This window comes from Phyllostomus hastatus, unplaced genomic scaffold (genome assembly GCF_019186645.2).
Source record: "Phyllostomus hastatus isolate PE091 unplaced genomic scaffold, TTU_PhHast_1.1 phas_contig_34, whole genome shotgun sequence".
NCBI lineage: Eukaryota > Metazoa > Chordata > Mammalia > Chiroptera > Phyllostomidae > Phyllostomus > Phyllostomus hastatus.
In genome coordinates, this window is record NW_025333857.1 from 67187750 (window position 1) to 67209356 (window position 21607).

General features: G+C 61.4%; 1 protein-coding gene across 8 annotated transcripts in view; it reads left to right on the plus strand.

The window, feature by feature from the left end:
* Positions 1-15801, plus strand: part of LOC123819672 (DAB2 interacting protein) — a 183174-nt gene extending 167373 nt beyond the window's left edge. For 6 of the 8 annotated variants that reach the window (XM_045840092.1, XM_045840094.1, XM_045840090.1 and 3 more), the window contains 6 exons: positions 1105-1283; positions 3231-4122; positions 4755-4907; positions 7058-7251; positions 11890-11977; positions 12736-15801. In XM_045840092.1, the coding sequence (XP_045696048.1) occupies positions 1105-1283; positions 3231-4122; positions 4755-4907; positions 7058-7251; positions 11890-11977; positions 12736-12903 (1674 nt within the window). In that variant the 3' untranslated portion in view covers positions 12904-15801. The remainder of the gene's footprint in view (positions 1-1104; positions 1284-3230; positions 4123-4754; positions 4908-7057; positions 7252-11889; positions 11978-12735) is intronic. The other 2 variants (XM_045840093.1, XM_045840091.1) reach the window with 2 other exon arrangements.
* Positions 15802-21607: the final 5806 nt, after the last annotated feature.

The following is a 21607-nucleotide window of genomic DNA, read 5'->3' on the forward strand; positions in this document are numbered from 1 at the left end:
AAGCGAGACTTGACGTGCACGCCATGGTGTGCGTGGACATCTTTCCACGGCAGCACGTGCTGCTCAGCTGCTGTGCCCTTTCTTGTGGCCACAGATGGTCCCGCCACACGACTGCGGTTTATTTCGTCAGCCCCCTGTTGCTGGACATGCGGGTTAGTCCAGCTTTTCACTGCAAACAGATGCTGTTGCGGTCATTTCTGCTCCTTTATGTCCGCTGCCCTGAGCTGCGACAGGGACAGCAGAGACGCACGTGGGGAAATGGAAAGCCGGGCCACAGCCTGCTCTCTCTGCTCTGCCGCCAACACAGTCGCTCCAGCTGCCACCACTCACGGGGTCCCTGTGCCGGCCACCAGCCCCAGGCCTGCACAGCGGTCGGCAGCTGTCGGTGCTGCAGGGAGGGTGTGCAGCTGGGCTCTGCGTCTCTCAAGGCTCTGCTCTGGGGACAGCAGCACAGGTTGTCACACTTCCATTGGGCACAAAGCCCTCCCCAGAAGGCCGGTGCCCAGGCGGGTGGAGGCAGAGTCCCCTCTCTCAGCGGGGCCCTGCAGCCTGGAGTCCTTCCTCAGTGCTGTCAGTTTTAAGCACAACAGTGAGGTCCACCTGGGCCCAGGTGTCCCGCTCTGCCTGGCTGTCCATTTGCCAATCGTCTGACAGGCACATGGTGGTGCCTGCTCTGTGCCTGGACCACCTCCCCGGGGCCCAAGTGTCAAAGGGTCAGGCCCCGGCCCACCCTGTGGAGTAGATGGTGTGTAGGGGTGTGAGAATTCTGGGTTCCACCTGCACTGTCTTCTCTGGGGGGCGGGGCACCAAGATAGGACAAACTAGGGCCGAAGGCTCAGGCTAGGTCCGTTTCTCCCTGTGGGCCTTGCACCTCGCACCTCTGTCCCAGCAATATCTGGGGGGCTGGTAAAGGTGTGATTTGCACACTCCTGGCCCCCAGCCCCACCGCAGACCCGCTGGATCTGACTGGCAGGGGAGGGCGGGTCTGTGTGCCGCCTTGTTCCTCAGGCGTTTTGAGGCACAGTGGCTGTGGCTCCCTGGTCCCCCCCCCCACCCCCCGGTGGCCCCAGCAAGTCATGCCTCCCTCCTCCCATGTCTTCGCAGAGCATCATCTCCAAACTGGGGCCCCTGCCTCGCATCCTGAGGGACGTCCACACGGCGCTGAGCACCCCAGGCAGTGGGCAGCTCCCAGGGACCAATGACCTGGCCTCCACGCCCGGCTCTGGGAGCAGCAGCATCTCGGCCGGGCTGCAGAAGATGGTGATCGAGAACGATCTCTCTGGGTAAGAGCTGCCGGGCGTGCCAGGCGTTGGGGGGAGCACGTGCAGACAGAGCACAGCGCGCCTGCAGGCTGGGCTGGGCTGGGCTGGGCAGGGCAGGAGGCTGCCGACCAGTGATGGTGCAACCAGCCGGGTGGGACGTGAAAGGTGTTGTGCAGCCCCTGAGTGGTGAACCTCCATTTGGGAAAAACCAGGGAAGGCTGCCTGGGTGAGGTGATGCTGTAGTTTTGAGCTTTTAAGAAACATTTGCATTGGTGGGAAATGCATTCTGGGTAGAGGGCCTGGGTAAAGAGAACACGTTCTGTTGGAGAATAATTACTGGTCCCAAATGACCTCTGGGTCATCCAGGTGTGTTAAAAATACCTGTCCTCCTGGTGTGTCCTGCGCCCAGTCGGAGTCTCCAGAAATGGTTTGCAGGGGTGCGCGTTTTCGGCAGCAGTTTGGGCGACTGCAAGGCTTTGAGGCCGGGACCTCCAGAAAACGAGAGAGCTGAGGCCCGACCCTCCCCTGTGCCTTGTACGTAACATGCACGCTCAGCGGAGGGGGAGGCAGATGTTCCCTAACGTTGCTCTCAGGACGAGGGCATGCCTCTGAGAGGTGGGCATTTACATGGACGACCCATGTATGCTTCAGTCGTACACTCGCCTCCTCACCCGGGGCCGCCCTGGGACAGCTCGTGAGTGAGGATGAGGCTGAGCCAGCAGAGTTGGGGGTCAGGGCGAGGGCCTCTGGAGGTGGTGGCAGCACCAGGCTTTTAAGTGGATGAGGGTGTGGAGATGGAGGACCTAGGGGGTGTGGTGTGTAGGACTTGGGGCTCAGGAAGAGGCCAGACGCCCCTCTCCAGGTCCCTCTGAGTCCTGAGTTCATGCAGCACCTGCCAAGCGAGGCAGGTCTGAGTTATGCTGGGATGCACCTTGGCTGGGAGACAGCCAGGCACTTGGGTTTTGAGAACTGACCAGGTGTGTGGCCGGTCGGGGTGTCTCCCGGCTCCACCTGCTGCCCTTGTCCATTCTTCTCAGCTCACAGGTGCGTGGGCCCAAGCGGTCACCGCCTGCTCCCCACGAGCCCATCCGTTGGGGCGCGGTGCCTTCTCTGTCTGTCCCAGGCTAAGCCTACTCTTACGCCCGTTCCCAGCCCATGTCAGACCCCGGAGTCCGGGCTGCCTCCAGCCTCCGCAGAGCCCTTCTCACCCCCACACCCTCTCCTCCAGAGCCTGGCCGGCCCCTCCACATGGCGCCCCCTTCCGAGGAGCCGACTCCCAGGCAGGGGCCCAGGAGAGGCTGGAAGGCCGGGGAGGGCACAGCCTGCCACTGCAGGCGCAGACCCTCCCTGCCTGAGTCACGCCTTGAGAATCCTCCTCTGGTTCCTTGTTTTTGGCAGGAACGGCAGCCCCCGCCTGCCAGTCAGTGAAGGGGCGTGACAGCGGGAGGCTGGGCGGGGGAGGCTTCACCGGCCGCTGCAGTCACCAGTCTGATTAGGAGCGAGAGGGAAGAGGCATGCGGCTTTGAAGTCGGATTTCTCTGGGCAGGACCTTTGGATAGCAGAGCGCCACGGTGTTCTGGTTTGGGATTAGCTCAGGGGAATTTTCCAGAACACTCGGGCCTCGGCCCCCATCATCCCAAGATGCAGCTGAGCAGGGGAAGGGCCTGCCAGGCAGCCTGGCCTGGCCCTCGCGGCCCTGGCCCCTAGCACGAGGGTTTGTGCCAGAGCAGCCACCTCAGCCAGCCAGTCCCCGTGGGGGCTTGTGCCGGGGTCAGCTGCCCGGGCTGTGGGATTTGCAGCTGGGTCCCTGGTCCTCTCCTCCCGCCCCCGTCCCCCTCCTCCCCCGGCCCCAGCGCAGGTCACCAGGCCTGGCAGATCGGCGGGGGCTCTCGGTTCCGACCCGCCTTGGCTGCATTCACAGTTCTTCTTTTCCCCCTTCTTTCCCTGTGTGTGCTTGTCTCCCTGCAGTCTGATAGATTTCACCCGGTTACCGTCTCCAACCCCCGAAAACAAGGACTTGTTTTTTGTCACAAGGTCCTCCGGGGTCCAGCCCTCACCTGCTCGCAGCTCAAGTTACTCGGAAGCCAACGAGCCCGATCTTCAGATGGCCAACGGTGGCAAGAGCCTGTCCATGGTGGACCTCCAAGACACCCGCGCGCTGGACGGGGAGGCGGGCTCCCCGGTGGGCCCCGACGCCCTCCCCACCGACGGGCAGGCGCCTGCGGCTCAGCTGGTGGCCGGGTGGCCGTCACGGGCAGCCCCCGTGAGCCTGGCAGGGCTGGCCACCGTGCGGCGGGCGGGCCAGACACCGACCACGCCAGGCACCTCCGAGGGCGCACCGGGCCGGCCCCAGCTGCTGGCACCGCTCTCTTTCCAGAACCCCGTGTACCAGATGGCGGCCGGCCTGCCGCTGTCGCCCCGTGGCCTTGGCGACTCGGGCTCCGAGGGCCACAGCTCCCTGAGCTCCCACAGCAACAGTGAGGAGCTGGCGGCGGCTGCCAAGCTGGGGAGTTTCAGCAGCGCCGCCGCCGAGGAGCTCGGGCGAAGGCCGGGGGAGCTGGCGCGGCGGCAGATGTCTCTGACTGAGAAGGGCGGGCAGCCCACGGTGCCGCGGCAGAACAGCGCCGGCCCCCAGCGCCGGATCGACCAGCCACCGCCCCCACCCCCGCCACCCCCGCCCGCCCCCCGTGGCCGGACGCCACCCACCCTGCTGAGCACCCTGCAGTACCCGCGGCCCTCGAGCGGGACCCTGGCGTCCGCCTCACCTGACTGGGCCGGCCCCGGAGCCCGCCTGCGGCAGCAGTCCTCGTCCTCCAAGGGCGACAGCCCCGAGCTGAAGCCGCGCGTGGTGCACAAGCAGGTCAGTGCTGGGGGAGGGCGGGCCGTGGGGGTCGGGCCCTGGTACACTGCTCCTCCCGGTCATTCCATCTCCACCCGCACCCGGCCACCATCCCATGCTGAAAGACGCCACATCGGCCCCAGTCCTGTGACCCAGGGGCACTGCAGCTTCCGGGTCCCTCTGCCAGTTCCCCTCAGACAGCTGGGGTCAGGGGGCAGGGAGAAGGACGGAGCGGTCAGTCCGTCTCCAGTTCTGAGCCTGCGAAGGTCCTTCCCAGGGTAGGAGTCGATCTGTCCCCCACAGAGCCTGTCCCTGCTCTGAGCGGGCCTCAGCGCTCCACCACCAGGGGACGTGGTGTTCCCCGTCACCCAGGGCACGTGGGTGTCGTGGGACTGATGTGCTTTGGGCAGAGCACCCCGTCGTCTCACCTGGGCGGCAGAGGGCAGCTCAGAGGCCACCTGGGCGCTGGGCGCTCGGGTCTCCCTCGGCTGCCATCTGGGAGTCGGTGCTCCTCGGTCAGGGGCAGCCACATCAGTAGGGGCCCGGTCAGCTGGAGGTCGCCACCCTTGTCCCCACAGCTCGCCGGGTTCGACCCTCACCCCTGCCCCTCCCCTCTGCCACCCTCCAGACCTCACAGCTGTGTTTCGTTGTAGGGCCCTTCACCTGTGAGCCCCAATGCCCTGGACCGCACGGCCGCTTGGCTCTTGACCATGAACGCGCAGTTGCTAGAAGACGAGGGCCTGGGCCCAGACCCCCCCCACAGGGATAGGCTAAGGAGTAAGGAGGAGCTGAGCCAAGCAGAAAAGGTAAAGCTGCACCCTGGCAGTTCGGGACAGGGCGGGGCCATGTCCCCGGCGGCTGGCAGGAGCCCTTCCTCTCCAGTCCCCGGCGAGGGGTGCTGCTCAGCCCTGCAGGTGGCCAGGTCCTGCAGAGCTGCAGGGGTACTCTCAGCTCCTGGTTCCGTGCGAGGACAGTGGTCAGTCAGGGGGATCTGGAGGAGGAGCAGCAAGAGGGGTTCAGCCTAGACCTGAGTTTGCTCCCAGGCTGCCCGTGAGACCCGCTGGGACTTGTACCAGGTCCAGACACCTGGCGCCTGGCGGTCGGACCTCTGGGAGGCCCCGTGCCCAAGTGGCTGGGCCGTGAGCTTCGGAGAGTCTGGGACTTGAGGGTCGAGGGTGCCGAAGAGTCGCATGGAGACCTTGGAGGGGGCCTCACGCATGAGGAGGCGGAGGCGTGGTCTCCGAGACAGCCGGGGGAGCGCCCCCCGCCAGGCTCGTGCGGCCCGAGGCCTGGCTCCCTCCCGGTCCCGTCCCCACCAGGACCTGGGGGAGAGGGAGCCCGGGTGGGGATTAGCGTCAGGTTGCCACTGAGGTGGCTTCTTCCCCCATCGGAGAAATTGGTTCATTCTAAAACACCCACGCTCCACCCTGCCACACATCTGGCATTTTGTGAGCAGCGGGGTGCTTCTGTCCTCCCGTTCTCTCGGGGGTTGGGGCAGCTGCCCAGGGTCCATGGCTGGTTCCCATCTCCTCCTGGAGGCCAGAGCCCAGGCCTGCCCCTGCAAGGCCCCGGCCAGCAGTCACTGCCCCGCTCGCCCCTGGCGCCCTCACCCCCTTGGCCCCAGGGAAGCCCGTGGCAGCCCCTCAGACAGGGGCGCTGCGGTCAGGTGGCCGCTCCCCTCGCCCTGCCCTGGGGCGAGGCCCATGTCCATGCTGCATTTCACCACCCCCGGGTCCACCGCATCCACCTGCTTTCACCATGATTACAGGAAGGGGACCAGGGGACACGGGGCACGGTGCTCCGGGAGCCAGCGTTTGGCTGGGCAGCAGGGAGGGCCGGCCTCACCGCAGGCTCCCGCGGGAACCTGGGGCCAGGCTCGGCGCCTCTCTAAGGGTCAGCTGCGGCCGGAGTGCCCCCTGTCCTCGGGTCCCTTGGCTGAATGCGCTGCTGCTTTTCTCACCCTCTGCTACTAACCCTCACAGGCAAACCCAGGAGGCCTTTGTTCCCTGAGCTCCCTGGACACCCGGTCCTGCCTCTGTCAGGCCCTTCCCTCACCCCTCTGGCCGGCTGAGCAGAAGACCTGGGATGGGGCCAGGGCCATTTCCCCCGGAGCCAGGCTCCCCTGTGGGTCCAGCTTTGCTTCAGGGATGACATTCGAGGTGGGGTTGGATCTCTCGGCTTTGCTGTCTCCTGACTTTGGGACAGTCCTTTAGCATTGGCTGAGCTGGGCTCCTGTTGCCCCCGGGACTCGAAGAGGGGCTCTTCCTGCCCCCACACCCCGCCCCAGTCATGTGTCCTCATGGCACTTTGGCCCCGGGCCCCTGATTCCGGTGTCCGCCCTGCCTCGCTCTCTGTCCACCCCGCACAGCCTCCCAGCTTGCTGCTTCTCTTGCTGCCTCACACACCCATGTCTCCCCCAAAGGCCGAGCGTGCTAGGCTGGGTCAGATCCTGAATGCCGGGGCCACTCTGCCCCGAACCCCTCCCTCCCACTTCCCCCGCCACCGCCCTGGCCGTGAGGTCAGATGGAGGCTAGGACCTTACCCCCGCCCCGGGCAGTCACTGCCCTCCACGTGCCCAGGGCACTTGGCCCTCGGGACCCGTGTCTACTCCCAAAGAGCCCCGTCTCGCAGGGCGTCGTCAGGGCTCCGTGACACAGCCAGAGTGTCTTAGGCTGCCTTTGCTGTAAGAAGCTGAAAGCCCTCGTTAGACCCTCACGGCATTAGACCCTCACTGCCCAGTCTCCACCCCCTCGTAGCCGTCCCCTTGTAGCTGTGCAGTCAGGCTGGGGGCGGGAGGCAGACTCGACTGCCCCTCCCTGCGCGGAGCGAGCGGGGATGGCGAGGGCCCGGGGCAGGCCGGCCCTGGCGCCCTCCCGCCCTGTGCTACCGCCCAGGCTCACGAGGCTGCGCTCTCTGTCCCGGCTGCCCTGCCCGTGGCGCGCCGCCCTCCCGGCAGGACCTGGCGGTGCTTCAGGACAAGCTGCGCATCTCCACCAAAAAGCTGGAGGAGTATGAGACCCTGTTCAAGTGCCAGGAGGAGACGACGCAGAAGCTGGTGCTGGAGTACCAGGCCCGGCTGGAGGAGGGCGAGGAGCGGCTGCGGCGGCAGCAGGAGGACAAGGACATCCAGATGAAGGGCATCATCAGCAGGTGAGGGTGCCCTGGTCCGGCTCCGGTTTGGGCCGGCCCCATGCCGCCCTCCAGGAGGAGGCTGCCAGTCAGGGCAGATCAGCTGCAGGACACGCAGGCAGGGAGGAGGAGAGTGCCCCAGGCGGTGGGGTGACCAGGCCCGGGCCTGGGGGGAGGAGGCAGTCCGGAGAGGGTGCTGGGGTGGTGTGGAGCAGGGCCTGGCGGGAGTGAGGGCAGCCGGGCCGGTCCTCGAGGTGGGAACTGCAGGGGGTCCCAGTTTCTCGGTGAACCCGCTCAGGGGAGTTTCGAAGCTGGATTGGGGGTGCCAGGAGAGACAGTGAAGTCCCAGTTCAGGGCAGGAAAAGTAGGAAGGAATGTCAGTTCCCTGCAGCGGTGGGAGGTGGGAGGGAGGAAAGAGGCGGAATGATCCTGACTCCTGCCAAGAGCGTCTGGGTGTGTCTTGGAGCCGGTACTGGGAGGGGAACTTGGGAAGAGAAGCAGCGGGTAGGGGGTGGGGCGGATGGTGGTGCCAGGTTCGGATGTGCTGGGTTTTAAGGTGCCTGTGGGTGACGCAGGAAGATTTCCGGGGGAGGGGGGTGTTTGTTTGAATCTGACTCTCATCTTTGTGGATGGTTTATATCAGATTCTGTGTTGATCCCCTCCCCCTTTCTCTCTCCCTGCTTGGGGGGGGGGGTGTTTAGGGTGGGCACCCTGCCCCGTGTGTGGACAGCGGGTGCAGTCAAGGTGTTGCATTCAGGCCAGCCCGCCGAGTCCCAGCCCTGGAGGTTACTTCCTTGTGACAGTAATACCAGGGACAGGAGGGACAGTGTGGGCTCACAGTTTGCTCGTGTACACACGGTGCCAGAGCCCGCCTGTCTTCGGGACAGGTTTCACAGGCGTGCAGTGGCCAGGGTGGTCCCTGCAGGAACCGCCCCCGCAAAGCCCCTGCTTAGACAGCCTGTTTCTCTGCTCCAAATTCTCGTTTGCTTCGTTTACGTGTGGGTTTTTTCCGTGGAAAATGGTTAGCACGAGGAGAGGGCCCGGAAACCACCGTGCACTTGGCCGCCAGCTCTGCCCTTGGCTCTCTCCAAGGGCGTGGTCACAAATACGGAAGCACTTTGGTCCGAACCACCTCCCCCTCGTGGTGCTGTTTTCTGAGGGCCGGGTGCTTTCCTGCGTTCAGTGGCCTGTTGAACACACGTGTCTCTACCAGCCGGTGCTGGTACGTTTCCGCCCCAGTAGAACTGTCGGTTGGGTCGATGTGGTTGGTAGCGTTCAAGTCTTGACAGCCTTAACTAGTTTTTCTGCTGGTGGTTCTGTCAAGCACTGAGAAAAGGACATGGAGGTTTTTCATCGTAATTGTGGGTTTGTCCTCTTCTCCCCTCACTTCTGCTGGTGCTCCCTCTGTGTGCACGGAGACACCCCTCTTAGACGCTCCCGCCCTCAGGACTGCCGCGCGCTGTCGGCGGACTGACGTCCGTGCCGCTGTCCAGTCATCATCTGTGGTTCTCACCACACTCCTGCCCCGAAGTCTCTGTCCGACGTTGACACCGCTGCCTCGACTTCCTTTTCTTTAGTGTTTCCCTGGCATCTCCTCCTCCGTCCTTCCTCTTCTAATGCCCTGGAGTTTCTCGGTGTGAAGTGAGTCTCTTTTGCAGACGCCTTACAGTTGGGTCTTGCTTTTTATCTGATGGTTTCTGCCTTTTAAGTTGGAGGCTTTGGACCAGCTACGGGTAATGTAATTGTCATTGTAGTTGTGTTTAAGCCTATTTTTTTGTTACTTATCTTCTATTCATACTGTTGCAGTCCCTTTTTTCCTGCCCTCTTTAGTATCAAGTGATGTTTATGATTCTATTTTATCCTCGCTGTGGGTTTATTCGCCAAGTCTCTGCTGCTGCTTTGGGGCAGCGGTCAGAAACTCGCTCTAGAGGGGCCGGGGATAAAGGTTCCCCGCGTCGCTGGCCAAGGGTGTCCGCCGCAGCGGCTCACCCCCGAGCTGGAGCGGCACGGTGTGCGCGCGCCGCGGCTCTGCACGGAGACACGGAGACTGGCCTCACCTGTTGCCCCTCGGCCCTCGGCCCTCGCCCCGGCTGCCCGGGTCGGCACCCTGCCATCATCATTGTCTCTGTTCCTCTGGGCTCGGTGCGCCTTCTCCCTGGCTGTTTTTAAGACGATGTATTGATCGCTGACTGCCAACAATTTGATGATGACGTGCCGTGGTGTGGTTTTCCTCACGTTTTGGGGGTTTGTTGAGCCCTTGGGTCTGGGGGTGTGTGGCCATGCCGTCCGAGTCTGTTTCCCGGGGCGCCCGCCGCACCCGTGTTCAGGCTGCTGTCAGTTACCCCACACCCCCCCCCCCCATGCTCTGGTGTGTCCTTTTCCCCGTGTTTCAGGTTGTGTCTCTTGCTGTGTCTTCAAGTCCACCAGTCCTTTCCTCTTCAGTGTCTGATCGGCCGCGAGCTCCACTCGGTGTCTTCGTTTTCGTTCCGGATCTTGTATGTTCGCTTCTAGACTCTGCTGGGGTTCAGTCCCAAACTTCTTCTCAAGTGCTCACGCTTTCCTGTCCCCTTGAGCACGTGGGACGTGTCTATGGTAGTTGTTTAAGTGTCCTGGCTACCAACTCTGTCACCTGTGACATTTCTGAGGCTGCACTGATTGACTTTCTTCCTGGTTATGGGTTACATTTTCCTAAAATAGAACTTCTCTGCATGCTTGGTTGGATGCCAGGCATTGTGAGTTGTATGTAATGGGGGATGTTTTGTGTCCCTTCCCATGTTTTGGGCTTTGTTCTGGGCCACGGTGAGGTCACTTGGACTCCCTGCTCTTTCTCCTGAGGCTTTTGTTTAACTAACTGCACGGTGAGTCCTGGCTGCCGTTTAGCCCCGGGCTCACCGGGCCCCTCCCCTGAGTTTGTTTCCTCCTGGGGCTCCCCCGAGAGAGGCCTCTGTGTTCTCGCGTCTTCCCACTGCGCTGGGAAGGAGCACGAGCTATTTATCCCTGGGGTGGGTTTGTGAGCTCCTTTTGTCTGGCCTGGACACTCGCCTCGTGGGGTCCCTCCTGGTGGGAGTCCCCGTGCCCCGCTGCCCGTCGCCGAGCGCCCAGACCTTTGCTGCACAGACAGGGGCGGGCAGAAGGAGGTTCCCAGCTGTGAGGGTGCACACAGAGCTTATGCTTTGGAGTTGATAAAACCATCGTAAACATAACCTGCACATGTTTTTCCATCCCATCACCTATCAACCTACTTTTGCTCACCCCTGTATTTGTCTGCTTTTTTAGTGTTTGTTTTTTTTTATTTTGTTTCCTTTTTATGACGGCAAGAGGGTAAATCCAGTTCCTGTTATCCCGCCGAAGGTGGCAGCTGAAGCCTCTCCCCCCGTGTCGTCTCCCTTCTGACGACACCATCCACTGTCCCCCTCCCCTTTCCCCTCCCCCTCCCCACAGGCTCTGCTCTGTGACCACCTGCCTGTGGCCTTGGCAGCGCCACAGCCCTGCCTCCTGCCTGGCGCTCTGACCCCGCCGCCCTCTCGGGACAGCCCGTGCAGTGCCCGCCCCGGTGTGCCGACCTGCCCATGTGTCCTGTGCTGCGGGCCAAGGGCGCGCCCTAGGGTGGGGGTGCTCTGCTGGGCTGCAGAGTGGGGCCGGTAGGGATGGAAATGAAGCTGTGGGCTCATCTGAGACGTGTCTGTGGAGCGAGGAGAATGGGGGTGGGGGGCAGAGCCCTCTGGAGCCCTGGCTCCCTAGGGGGAGCAGGCCATGGTGTCTGCAAGCACCAGCGTGGGGGCCAGCGGGCAGACCCAGTGAGTGCAGGCTCCAGAAGCTAAAGGAAGGGAGTTGGAAGGTAGAAGTGATGGAGTGTGATTGGCAGGCGCGAGAGGGGCCCGCAGGATGAGGCCAGGAAGGGTCTCAGGAAAGGAGCAGCCGGGGACAGACCCACCCCGCCTCAGCGCTGAGCCTCTGCAGACGGCACTCCCTCCGTCTCCCGTGCTCAGTTTCTGCTGCAGACCTTGCTTGCCCGTCAGACGTACGGTCCAGTGCGGTCGAGTGCGTGTGCCACCACCCCCGCCCCCAGCATAGTTAGCTCCTTCCTGCTCTCGGCCCCCGTGGCTCCCGAGCTTCCCGTGTGGGGGGGGCTTCCATCTGTCCTTCTGTGTCCCGGCTGCCTTGCGAGCTCCCTGAGGGATGGGGCTACACTTCCTTCGTCTCACTGCCCCGAGTGCCCGGCACAGCCTCGGCGAGTACGGGGCCTGGGAGAAAGCTCCAGAGCCCTCCGGGGTCTCGGTCTTCCCGCCCAAACCTCGGCTCCCACACCTGCATCCCGCCTGCCGGGCTCTGGGGGTGGGGAAGGTCTGACACCCGTTCCCACCCCCCTGGAAGAACATCAGGACAGGGGCAGCCCTAGGGGCTTCTGGGGGTTTGAGAACAGAATCGGGTGGGCAGAGTGTAAGGAAGGAGTAGGTCCAGCCCACGTCGTGCCTGGGGGCCAGCTGGAGAGCCCCTGTCCCAGGCATGTGTGGGCGGTCTGTGGCCCAAGGTGGCGCTCTCCTTCCTAGCAGGCTTCCCTCTGGGCGGGCGTGACCTCCTGTGCCCACGAGGCCCCACACCCACCTCCTCACCCGCTCCCTCAGGGGCCAGCCTGACTGTCCTTATCTCTGGTCACAGGTTGATGTCAGTGGAGGAGGAGCTGAAGAAGGACCACGCAGAGATGCAGGCAGCTGTAGATTCCAAACAGAAGATCATCGATGCCCAGGTGGGGGGCGTGGCCCTTTGGTTGGCCACAGGCAGTAAAGGACCTGGGACAGGGAGGTGACTTAGGCTCCTGCACATCTTGGCCACGCCTCACTGCAAAAGCCGCGGAGGGCTAGCAGACCAGGCTCTCTGCCTTGAGAAGCCAGACCTGAGGGGCTCGCTGGGACAGGCTGGGGTGGGGGGGCAGCTCCTCCCCACGGGGGCGGCTTGGTGGGCGCTGCCTTTCTCCAGGGGTGCTGACCAGGAGGGGTCTCTTGGGAGGGGAGTGGGGAAGGCTGGGGCTGGCACTGGCACCCCGAGGGAGCGGGGGTGTGCCGGGGGCTCTTGTTCAGAGCGGTGGCTTCCCAGGGCATCGCCAGGGCGGGCGTGTTCGAGGCTCTGGCCTCCAGGCTCCTTCGCCCGGGCCCGTTTCCTTGTGCTCTTGGTCTCCCAGGACCAGGGCCGGGCCCTGCTCAGACCGTAAACTGCACACCCTGACCGGGAGCTGTGACACTGTGTGACACTGTCCCTGGCACAGGGCACCTGCCTCAGGGCTCCGGTGGCTGATGGATGACACCCCCGGGGCTGCCCTGTTCCAGACGGGAGATGGGCGATGTGGTAGAGACATTAGGAGGGCGGAGTTAAGAGGTGGTGGCCCATGGGGGCAAGTCCGGCCCTGAATCTCCTCCGGCCTCCAGGCCACCTTCTTCCTGGCCCAGCCCCGGTAGGTGCACGGAGCTCCCCCTCCCGTGACCCACGGCACGCCCTCTCTGTCCACAGGAGAAGCGCATCGCCTCCCTGGATGCCGCCAACGCCCGCCTCATGAGCGCCCTGACGCAGCTGAAAGAGAGGTACAGCATGCAGGCCCGTAACGGCATCTCCCCCACCAACCCCACCAAATTGCAGATTACCGAGAACGGCGAGTTCAGAAACAGCAGCAATTGTTAACCTGCCCGAGGAGAGGGAGGACTGTGGTGGCCCAGGGCCGGGCCTCGGCCTGGGGAGCAGCACCCCACAGTTGCAGCCCCAGCGTGGGAGGGGGCACGAGGCCGAGGCTCGTCTCCCCGAGCCCCCGCCCGCGGTCCAGGAGTCGGCCACAGAGGGAGCCGAGAGACACCGTCACTGCTTGAGCCCCCCCCTTCCACCCAGGATGCACGCTGGGTGCAGGCCGAAGAGACTGCACGCGGGAGCGGGACAGCCTGGTGGGAGCAGGGGGCTGGCCCAGACACGGCTCTGTTATCGGGTTTGGCGTGGGTCACCTCCGCTCCTCGGCCTGGCCAAGTGCATGTCCCCCAACTGTGCTCCCCAGGGAGGGAGCCACCCAGAGCGGTGGGAGGCTAAAGCACCGGAGCCCAGGCTCCTGCGGGGCCTGCCCCTCGGTTTCAGGAGCTGACAGGTCGGCTGGCAGGCAGGCAGGGAGAGGGCGGGAGGATGGAGCTGCCAGAGGTCTGTGTCCCCTGCCGGGCCCTGAGCACCTGCCACTGCATGCGGCCAGTCGGGGACCCCTCCCGCTGTGAGGAACTGAGCATCCACCTGTACCTGTCCCCACACTGCCCGCCTTCCCCTCCCTCTCTCACTCGTTCTGCCAAAAAGACCCAGCGAGGCTCACGACTCTGTCCTCTGGGCCCTCGCACCTGCAGGGAGGATCCGGAGCCTCCCTCACTTGCCACCCGGGCCCAGGCTGACGCCCTGGGGCTCCCGACGCCAAAGATTCGGGCAGAGTTGGCCCAGACGACACTGTGCGTGCTGCTTGCCCTCCTGTGGCCCTGCAGGGGGTGGCCGCTGGTGCTCACCCTGAGAGAAAGGCTGCTCTTTCCCGATTGGTGGTTAAAAAAATTCTAATGCCCACGAGCCCTGGGAATGTGGATAACTGTGATTTTTTTTCCTTTCACAGTATGCATTAGAAACAAAAGCCCGCTTGCTCGCTTGCTGGAACACAGGGGCCTTTTAAATTGAGCGTGCGCACTGCATGGGAAATAGCGGCCCTGGAGGATGTTAGACTTGCTCCCTCTCCGAGACAGCAGCGGCCTGCACCAGGCCCCGTGTGTGCGGCCGGCCTCCTCCTCACCCCTCCCGGGCCCCCAGCCAAGGGCCCAGGCGCTGCAGACAGGCGAGGGGCACCCCCACAGCTGGGGCCGGTTTTCCTCAGCTCTAGGCTATTCTGTAGCTTTTCAGCCCTCCCCACCCCGACTTGCGGGACACAGGTGGGCAGGAGCTTGGGTCCCTCTGGGCTCCTCCCTGTTCCCAGCCCCAGCCCCAGCCCTGGGCACAAGAGCTGGGGCGTTTGCCCTGCAGCAGAGCCAGGGCCAGCCAGGGCCACCCCTCTGCCTCAGCCTCAGGCAGCTGAGGACACCCTGGGAAAGAGCGCTGAGCCCTCCCTGCCCCAGGGGCTGAGACGTGCCCCCAGAGCAGGGGTTGCCACAGGGCCCAGCAGGAGGGGGCGTGGGGGAGGCCCCGACCACACCAAACCCCCATCCCGGGCCCGTGCTCAGGGACTGGGCTCCGAGGTGAAACCCACAGTACAGTTAGGCCAGAGACGCGCTGGCGGGGCGAGGGCGGCCCCCAAGGGCCACAGGCCTCGGGAAGGATGGCCGTGGGGGCTGAGGCCCTGGTTTCACTGCTGGTCTCACAGGCAGGGCCGGGCCCCAGAGAGGTCCTCTGGTCCAGATCTGACCCCCGCTGCCCAGTGAGCCCTCCCCTCCCCTCCCCTCTCCCGGCGATGCCTCGTAGAGCGACCTCGGCCCCATCGCCTCTTAGCAATACGGGGGAGGTTCCCAGGGCCCGACGGCAGGCGCGGGAGGCCAGTGCAGTGGCCGGTGCTGGCGGCCCTTGGCCGGGCCGTGAGCTCTCAGGCCGAGAACCTTATTTACCTAGTGCAAAAACTGTAAAAGTGTACAGACTCTTCACAGATTTTTATCTGAATTGCAAGTCTGACCATTTTTGTAAATGTTCTTGGTGTTTGACTGTAATGTATAACTACTTCACCTAATGGCTGTACATAGTCCTCCGGTCCTGGTGCTGCCGAGGGCCGCCCGGGGCCGCCGCTCTCCGATGGTCTGTATTTTATTTTTTAATCTAGAGAACAGTATTGGGCAGGAAGAGGAGGTCCGGGTTGGGCATTGGGGCTTACCCCCTGCCCCCGCACTCGCTGGTTGGCTTTGCGGTGCGCTGTGCCCGTGGGGCTGAGGGGGCATGCTCCCTGGCCGGGCCAGCAGGGGGGCTCCCGCCGGGGCCGCACGCAACCTGAGTCTCGGTGTTGGGCGCCACCCGCAGACAGCGCCAGGCTGCAGGGGCCCTGCAGGGAGGGGTGAGGGAAGGCAGTTTCTGCTCAGGGAGGCCCGGGCCCAGGCCAGGCCCCACTGGAGACGGCTTTCCCCTCCTTTGCCGACACAGAGAGGCCTGACTTTTTTGCTTAACTTTTACATTTAGGGTGAAGGAAACTGCCAAACTTCCTATAAGTGAAGACTTTTTCCGACTGCCCGGTGAGGGGGGTGGGGGACCGAGGCCAGAGCTCCACGCCCGCCCCCAGAGCATCTGCCCGGGGCTCACCTGTCCCCCTCCTGCCTGTCCACGTGGGGAAGGCAGACTGTCCAGGGAAACACCCTCTCTCTTTTCTACACACTCGGCCCCCAGAGCCACTCCGGCCCCCACCTCCCTGCCCCCCTTTTGTAAGTATGTGAAAAGGACAAACCTGCAAACGTGGGGTCTCGGCTGGAGCCCCCCAGCCGCGGCTTTTAACTATGTAATACTGTACAGAGAAAGTGGTTGTTGTTCGAAGACTGTGTGGCTGTGCAATTTCTGTACATTTGCAATTAGAAATATTAAAGATTTATTTAGCTATTTTAAGCCTGACTCGCCTCTCCTTGCAGTGGGATCTCAGGAGAGCTCCCAGGGGTGAGTCTTGAGCCATGGGCCAACGTCGTCCTTCACCAAGGGACCCGGCACTCGGTTCACCCAGGTGGCAGTTGTAGACAGGGAAGACCCCCACAGCCCGTGGCAGTGGTGGTCTCAGTGCACTGAGTGATCCGGGATTGCCCCCTCCTCCTCCAGGCGGGGGTCCGTCTGCCCCAGGCGGTGGAGCAGATGAGCTCTGAGGCCGCCCCCAGACCAGTCCCCCGGCCGCCTGGAAGGACGGCCCCCAGTTCCCTGCAGTGGCAGCGCCTCCGCCCAGCCCTGCTGCCAGTGCTCTCACCTGCTGAAGTCTGCCTCCAGGAGGGCCCGGCCCAGGGACGGGGAGAGGTTGCCCAGAGTCACCACCAAGTCATGACAGAGTTGGACTAAATCCAAGCATCTGGAAGGTTCCGTCCCCCAGGGCTCTCCCAAGCCTCGCCACCTTCAAGGCCCAACCCAGGACCTCCCTGGGAACAAACTGGCCTCCAAGTCCCTTCAGCTGCACCTATGCACAGAGGACCTTTCAGCCCCGGGACCTACTCAGCAGGTCTCCGCCACAGGACAGTACACCTAGGGGTCAGCGCGCCCCCCTTGTGTACGTGGGGAGACTGGCCCAGAGGCGGCAAGTCCAGGCCCGGGCCAACCTCTCAGCCCCAGCGCATGGGCCAACATCCTGCAGAGGGCATGGGGGTGCGTCTGGTCAGATCGCCATATGGACACCCTGGCCTGTCACCTGCACAGGAGTGTCTGTCTCCTGTCAGGGACTTGGGCCCACTGTCCAGCATTTCCAGTGGGACAGCTGGTTCGGGGGCGGGGTGGCCAGATGCAACAGAGCCGCCGACTGGTGCCCAACCTCGCCAGCCTGCCCCTGCTCCAGCCTGAACCCTGGGCCCTTTGGTAGCTCGAAACCCTTGTGGTTTTACTGGGGGGGGGGCGGTTTACATCCTGCTCCCCAAACCCATCCCCTCCCTTAGCCATTAGGACATGCTGAACTCCCACCCCGTCCCCACACTGCCGTCGCTGTGCTCTCCACCTGTCAGCCCGGGGCCCTCGGCCACCTGCTCAGCACCCTGGCCTCTCCGGATTTCAACCTCCTGATGTTTCCCGTGAGGACCCCTGCCTCTGCTATGCCCTGCCCACCGTCTCCCACATCACGCCCCTTGTGTCTCCACAGCTTCCCCACTCGGCTTAGCCCTGGGTCTCCCTCCTTGGTCCCTCTCCTGACCATGTGTTCCTGCCCAGCCCTGGGTCCACCCAGTGCCTGCTCTGTGGGTGGCCGAGCACTGCTGGAGAACGAAACAGCGCAGTTCCCTGGGCCCCTGTGGGTGCCTGCCTCTCCCTCCCCTCTTGGGCCTGCTCCCCCCGTTCACCACACTGGGGGTGTGGAGGCAAACTTGGACCTCCTCTCAGACTCCCCAGCCAGATGCTCTGCCTGCTCTGAGCCATCCTACGACCCCTCTGGGGGAAGATTCCCTTCCCTGCCCCCTCCCAGCCTGTCCCCCCACTTCCAGCCTGGCTACCGGAGCCTGTACCCCTGCAGGCACAGGAGTGGGGGTGACCCTCTTCCTTCCCAAGGCAGCCCCTGGCCAGGCCCTACCATCTCACCCCTTGCTGCCTTAATTGCTCCTAAATCTGCCTCACTGCTCTTTCCCAGACAGTGCCAGGTCTCCACCTGCCCCAGGCTGGGTTTTCTTCCCTCCCCTTCAACTCGTACCGCCCCCAGGGACCTGCCACCTCCACCTTCTCACCTGTTCTTTCCCCAGCCCCCCACCACCTCACTGCCAAGCCCACAGGCCTCCTGGGGCCTCTGCGCTGCTGTCCTGGGGATGGGGACTGCTGTCCCTCTGCCGGGGCGGCGCCCTGTGACGTGGAACTCAAGGGAACGGCGACGAATGGGAGAGGACTAACTTCGTGTGGACGGAAGGCACGTGGGGTGAAGGCGCTGAAGCAGGAGCCTCCCTGGGGGTGGACCCCGTGGCATCAAACGGGAACAAAACCTGGAAGCGCGCAGAGGAATCGACAGAAACACAATCGCATTTCTCGGGAGCACAACTGCAGTGTTATTAGTTTATTGCAGATTAAAGAGACAGTAAGAGCCCAGAGGGGTTTAATAATGGATAAGATATAATAAGCAGGGATACATCAGGCCCCTAATCAAGAGAGCATGCCTTCTTTTCCAGTTTCCTTGGAGCATCCCCCCCAAGTTGGCTTTGTGTTGAGAGGCGAAAACCTCAGCTGCCCCAAGAAACAGTTTGGGCCACGCTTTGTACCTTAGAGCAATGAAACTGGAGATCAGCAATAAATGTTTAATCGGGGGGAAACCCCTATCATCAGGAAGTTTGAAAATAAATACTAAGACAATAGAATTAGATTTTTAAAACAAACTGGTCTAATGAAACAAGGTACATCGACCTCACCCATCTATTTCCTCCCCAAACGCCACTCTGCTGACAAGAAAGGACTGACAAGATTATTGCCTTTAAGAACAAAATTCCAGTGGAAGGAGATATCCGTCAATAAGAGAATTTGAAAAGCTTTGGCAGATGGAAGCTGGCACCAGAGTTGACGTGAGCAGAGCAGAGGGAGAGAGAACGTAAATGAGCCGATCAGCTCCAAGGACCCTCCCAGCACCCCCTCCCCCGCCCCCAACCCCCAGGCTCAGGGCGGGGAGGCTCAGTTCTGGTGGGAGGCAGAGCCAGGGCACCAGGTTGGACAAGGGGGAACCAGACCCCACCTGCTGCCCCTGCTCGGCATGGCCAGGAAACAAGTACTCCTCATTTCCTGATCGGGAACAGGACGTTTATTCTCTGGAACAATCTGACCAGTTATGCTCCAGACTTGAGGACACCAGGGAGAGCAGAGGACTCTGCGGTGTGGGGAGGACAGCCGGTGGGAGGGGTAAAGTGAGAGTCTGCTTCCCTCTGCAGCCCCGCCCCCCAGCACCTTCACTGCTCCCAGGATGCCCGGAGCACGGTGTCTGTCTTTCCCCCAGGGGGCTTAGTGGAACATACTTGTTTGAGAAAACTGGCTTCTGAGAAAAGACCTGCAGATATTTCCCCAGTGCAATGAGCACATCGCTGTCCCAGCATCCCTTAGTGCCCCACACCAATCAACGTGTTCTCTGTGAGTGTGTGTACACACGTGCAAAAAGCACAGATGGCTAACCCCTCCCCCACCCCATACAGTTGAGGGAAGTGTCCAACAAATAGTAGAAACTAGGTGTGATTTTCCCAGGCCTCTGCTTCATTAGTGGCAACAAAACCCCCTATTTGCAAATACAACAGATTAAAAAAAAAAAAGGAAAGGAAAAAAAGCAAACTTCCCCCGTGAAAGGGGAAGGCCAAATAAGTCTAAGAAAGGAAGCAGAAAATTGCGGTAATGCAGAAAATAGAAGAGCATTTTTAAAAAATAATGACTCCAAACTATAATAGCCTTAGGATATAAAACAAGAACAGGGTACTATGAAAAACCAGGCACCCTGACTGGCGTAGCTCAGTGGACTGAGCACCAGCCTGGGAACCAAAGGGTCGCTGGTTTGATTCCCAGTCAGGGCACGTGCCTGGGTTGCAAGCCAGGTCTCCAGTAGACGGCGCTTGAGAGGCAACCACACACTGATGTTTCTCTCTCCTTAATAAGTAAATAAAATCCTTTAAAAAGAAAAAGAAACCAAGATCAAGAAAAGAGCTCCTGACTCTTTTTCACATTTTTTTAAAATAAAAAATATCCAGTAGAAATGCTGGAATGCCAAGCTGAGGCATTCTTCTAGAAAGTAGAACAAAATATGCAAATAGAAAACAAGAGAGGGGGGAAGAAAAAACTAGAGGCTCTATCTAGGCCACCTAACGCCCAGCTATCAGGAATTCCTGAGGGATGGAAAAGAGTAAAAGGAAATAATCCAAGGAATAATAAAAGGACATTTTCCAGAGCAGAAGGAAGCTGCAAGTATCCAGGATGAAGGAACAGACGGGAAAAGACGCCTTCCAAGGCACAGTGTCGCCAGTTCCCTGCCTCGGCTGGAGCTGGGCTGACCCACACTGACCCTGGCCAGGAGCCCAGAGTAAGGGAGGGGAGGCCAGGTCTGTGGGCCCAAGTGAGGAGCTGTCAGGAGACGATGGCCCTCGAGGGTGAAGAGGGACAGAGGCCCCTGAGGACTCCTGGTGGGGAGTCTCCGCGAGAGATCCCGTAAGAAATGGTGGAGTTACAGGGAGACCAGTCAGCATGATGGTGTGCTTTTCTCAGACCATGGTCAAAACTAGTTAGTGCCCTACAGGTATAGACAGTAGTGGGGTTGCACCCTCACTACCATCCACGCTGTTGCAAAGGGTAGGAGCTCCTCCTTTCTTTCTGCTGCATAGAATTCCATTGCGTAAATGTACCATAGTTTTTTGATCCATTCATTTACTGATAGGCATCTTGGTTGCTTCCAGCATCTAGCTATTGTAAACTGTGCTGCTATGAACATTGGGATACATAGGTTCTTTTGGATTGGTGTTTTAGTATTCTTAGGATAGCACCCTCACTACCAGATTTACAAGTGAGCAGGTAACAGCAGGTGCTGCACGCATACGTACCATGTAAACGTATGCCGACAGGTGTGTTCTCCCCAGGTGATGCACTGGTCCTGGGGCAGGCCTTTTAAACTATCCTCCAGCAGGACGCTGGGCTGACAAGCTGTCTTCCTTTTGCCAGAGCTGCAAGTTTGGGATGAGTGTCTGAATACTCCGTGACAATGCCCCACGGTCACGGGGCATGAGGCCTCATTGACGTGGCAGGCAACGCCAGGGAGCGACTGACACAGGCCCACAGCCGATGACACTCAGACACAGTGTGGAGAGACAACCGGGAGAGGCGGGGGCCGGGGTGAATTGAAGAGCAAGCACCCTTTGTGAAGGCGTGGCTCCTCCTCAGCAGCGGGACCACCGCCGTGCGTTTACAACCATCTATTCTCTCTGCCACCGCCCCCCCCCCCCCCGCCCGCCAGGTTCACACCCAGCCCCTCTGCTCCCTGAGCTCCACAGTCACGGCTGCACGTCCTCTCGGCATCGCCGAGTGGCCTCTAGTCTCATGCGTCTGAAATGGAGCTCCTGACTTTTCTGACCTGTTTCTCTTCTCATCTCCCCACTGCCCCCCAAATAGTGCTTCCATCCTCCCAAGTGCTCAAGCCAACAGCCAAATGTGACTTCTTGATTCTCGTGCATTGAAACGGACAGATAGATCTGGGATCGTGTTCATGGTAGGGTGTGTGTGAAAGCAGGCAGCGCTTCCGTGTGCCCTCATTCCACTGAGGAAAAGACGGGAACTGCATTACACGGAACGAATTACACAGCAGCACTGTGTCCAAGCAAACACAAGCTACTGGTGTGAGGACAGGCTCTTTCTACTTCATATTCCTATTATTGTTTGAGTATTTTATTTTTTAAATTTTATTTTTATATTTATTTACTTTTAGAGAGAGGGGAAGGGAGGGAGAGAGAGAAGGAGAGAAATATCAATATGTGGCTGCCTCTTGAGCACCCCCTACTGGGGACCTGGCCCACAACCCAGGCATGTGCCCTGACTGGGAATCGAACCACCGACCCTTTGGTTCCCAGGCGGGCACTCAATCCACTGAGCCACACCAGCCAGGGCTACTGGTTGGGTATTTTACAACCAGTGTCTCTTTCCTGTTTTGATATGGAGCCACTGAAAAAATAAGTAAGGCATATCCATATAATGAAACACGAGACAGCCATTAAATTCATAGAATAATAATAAATGACAC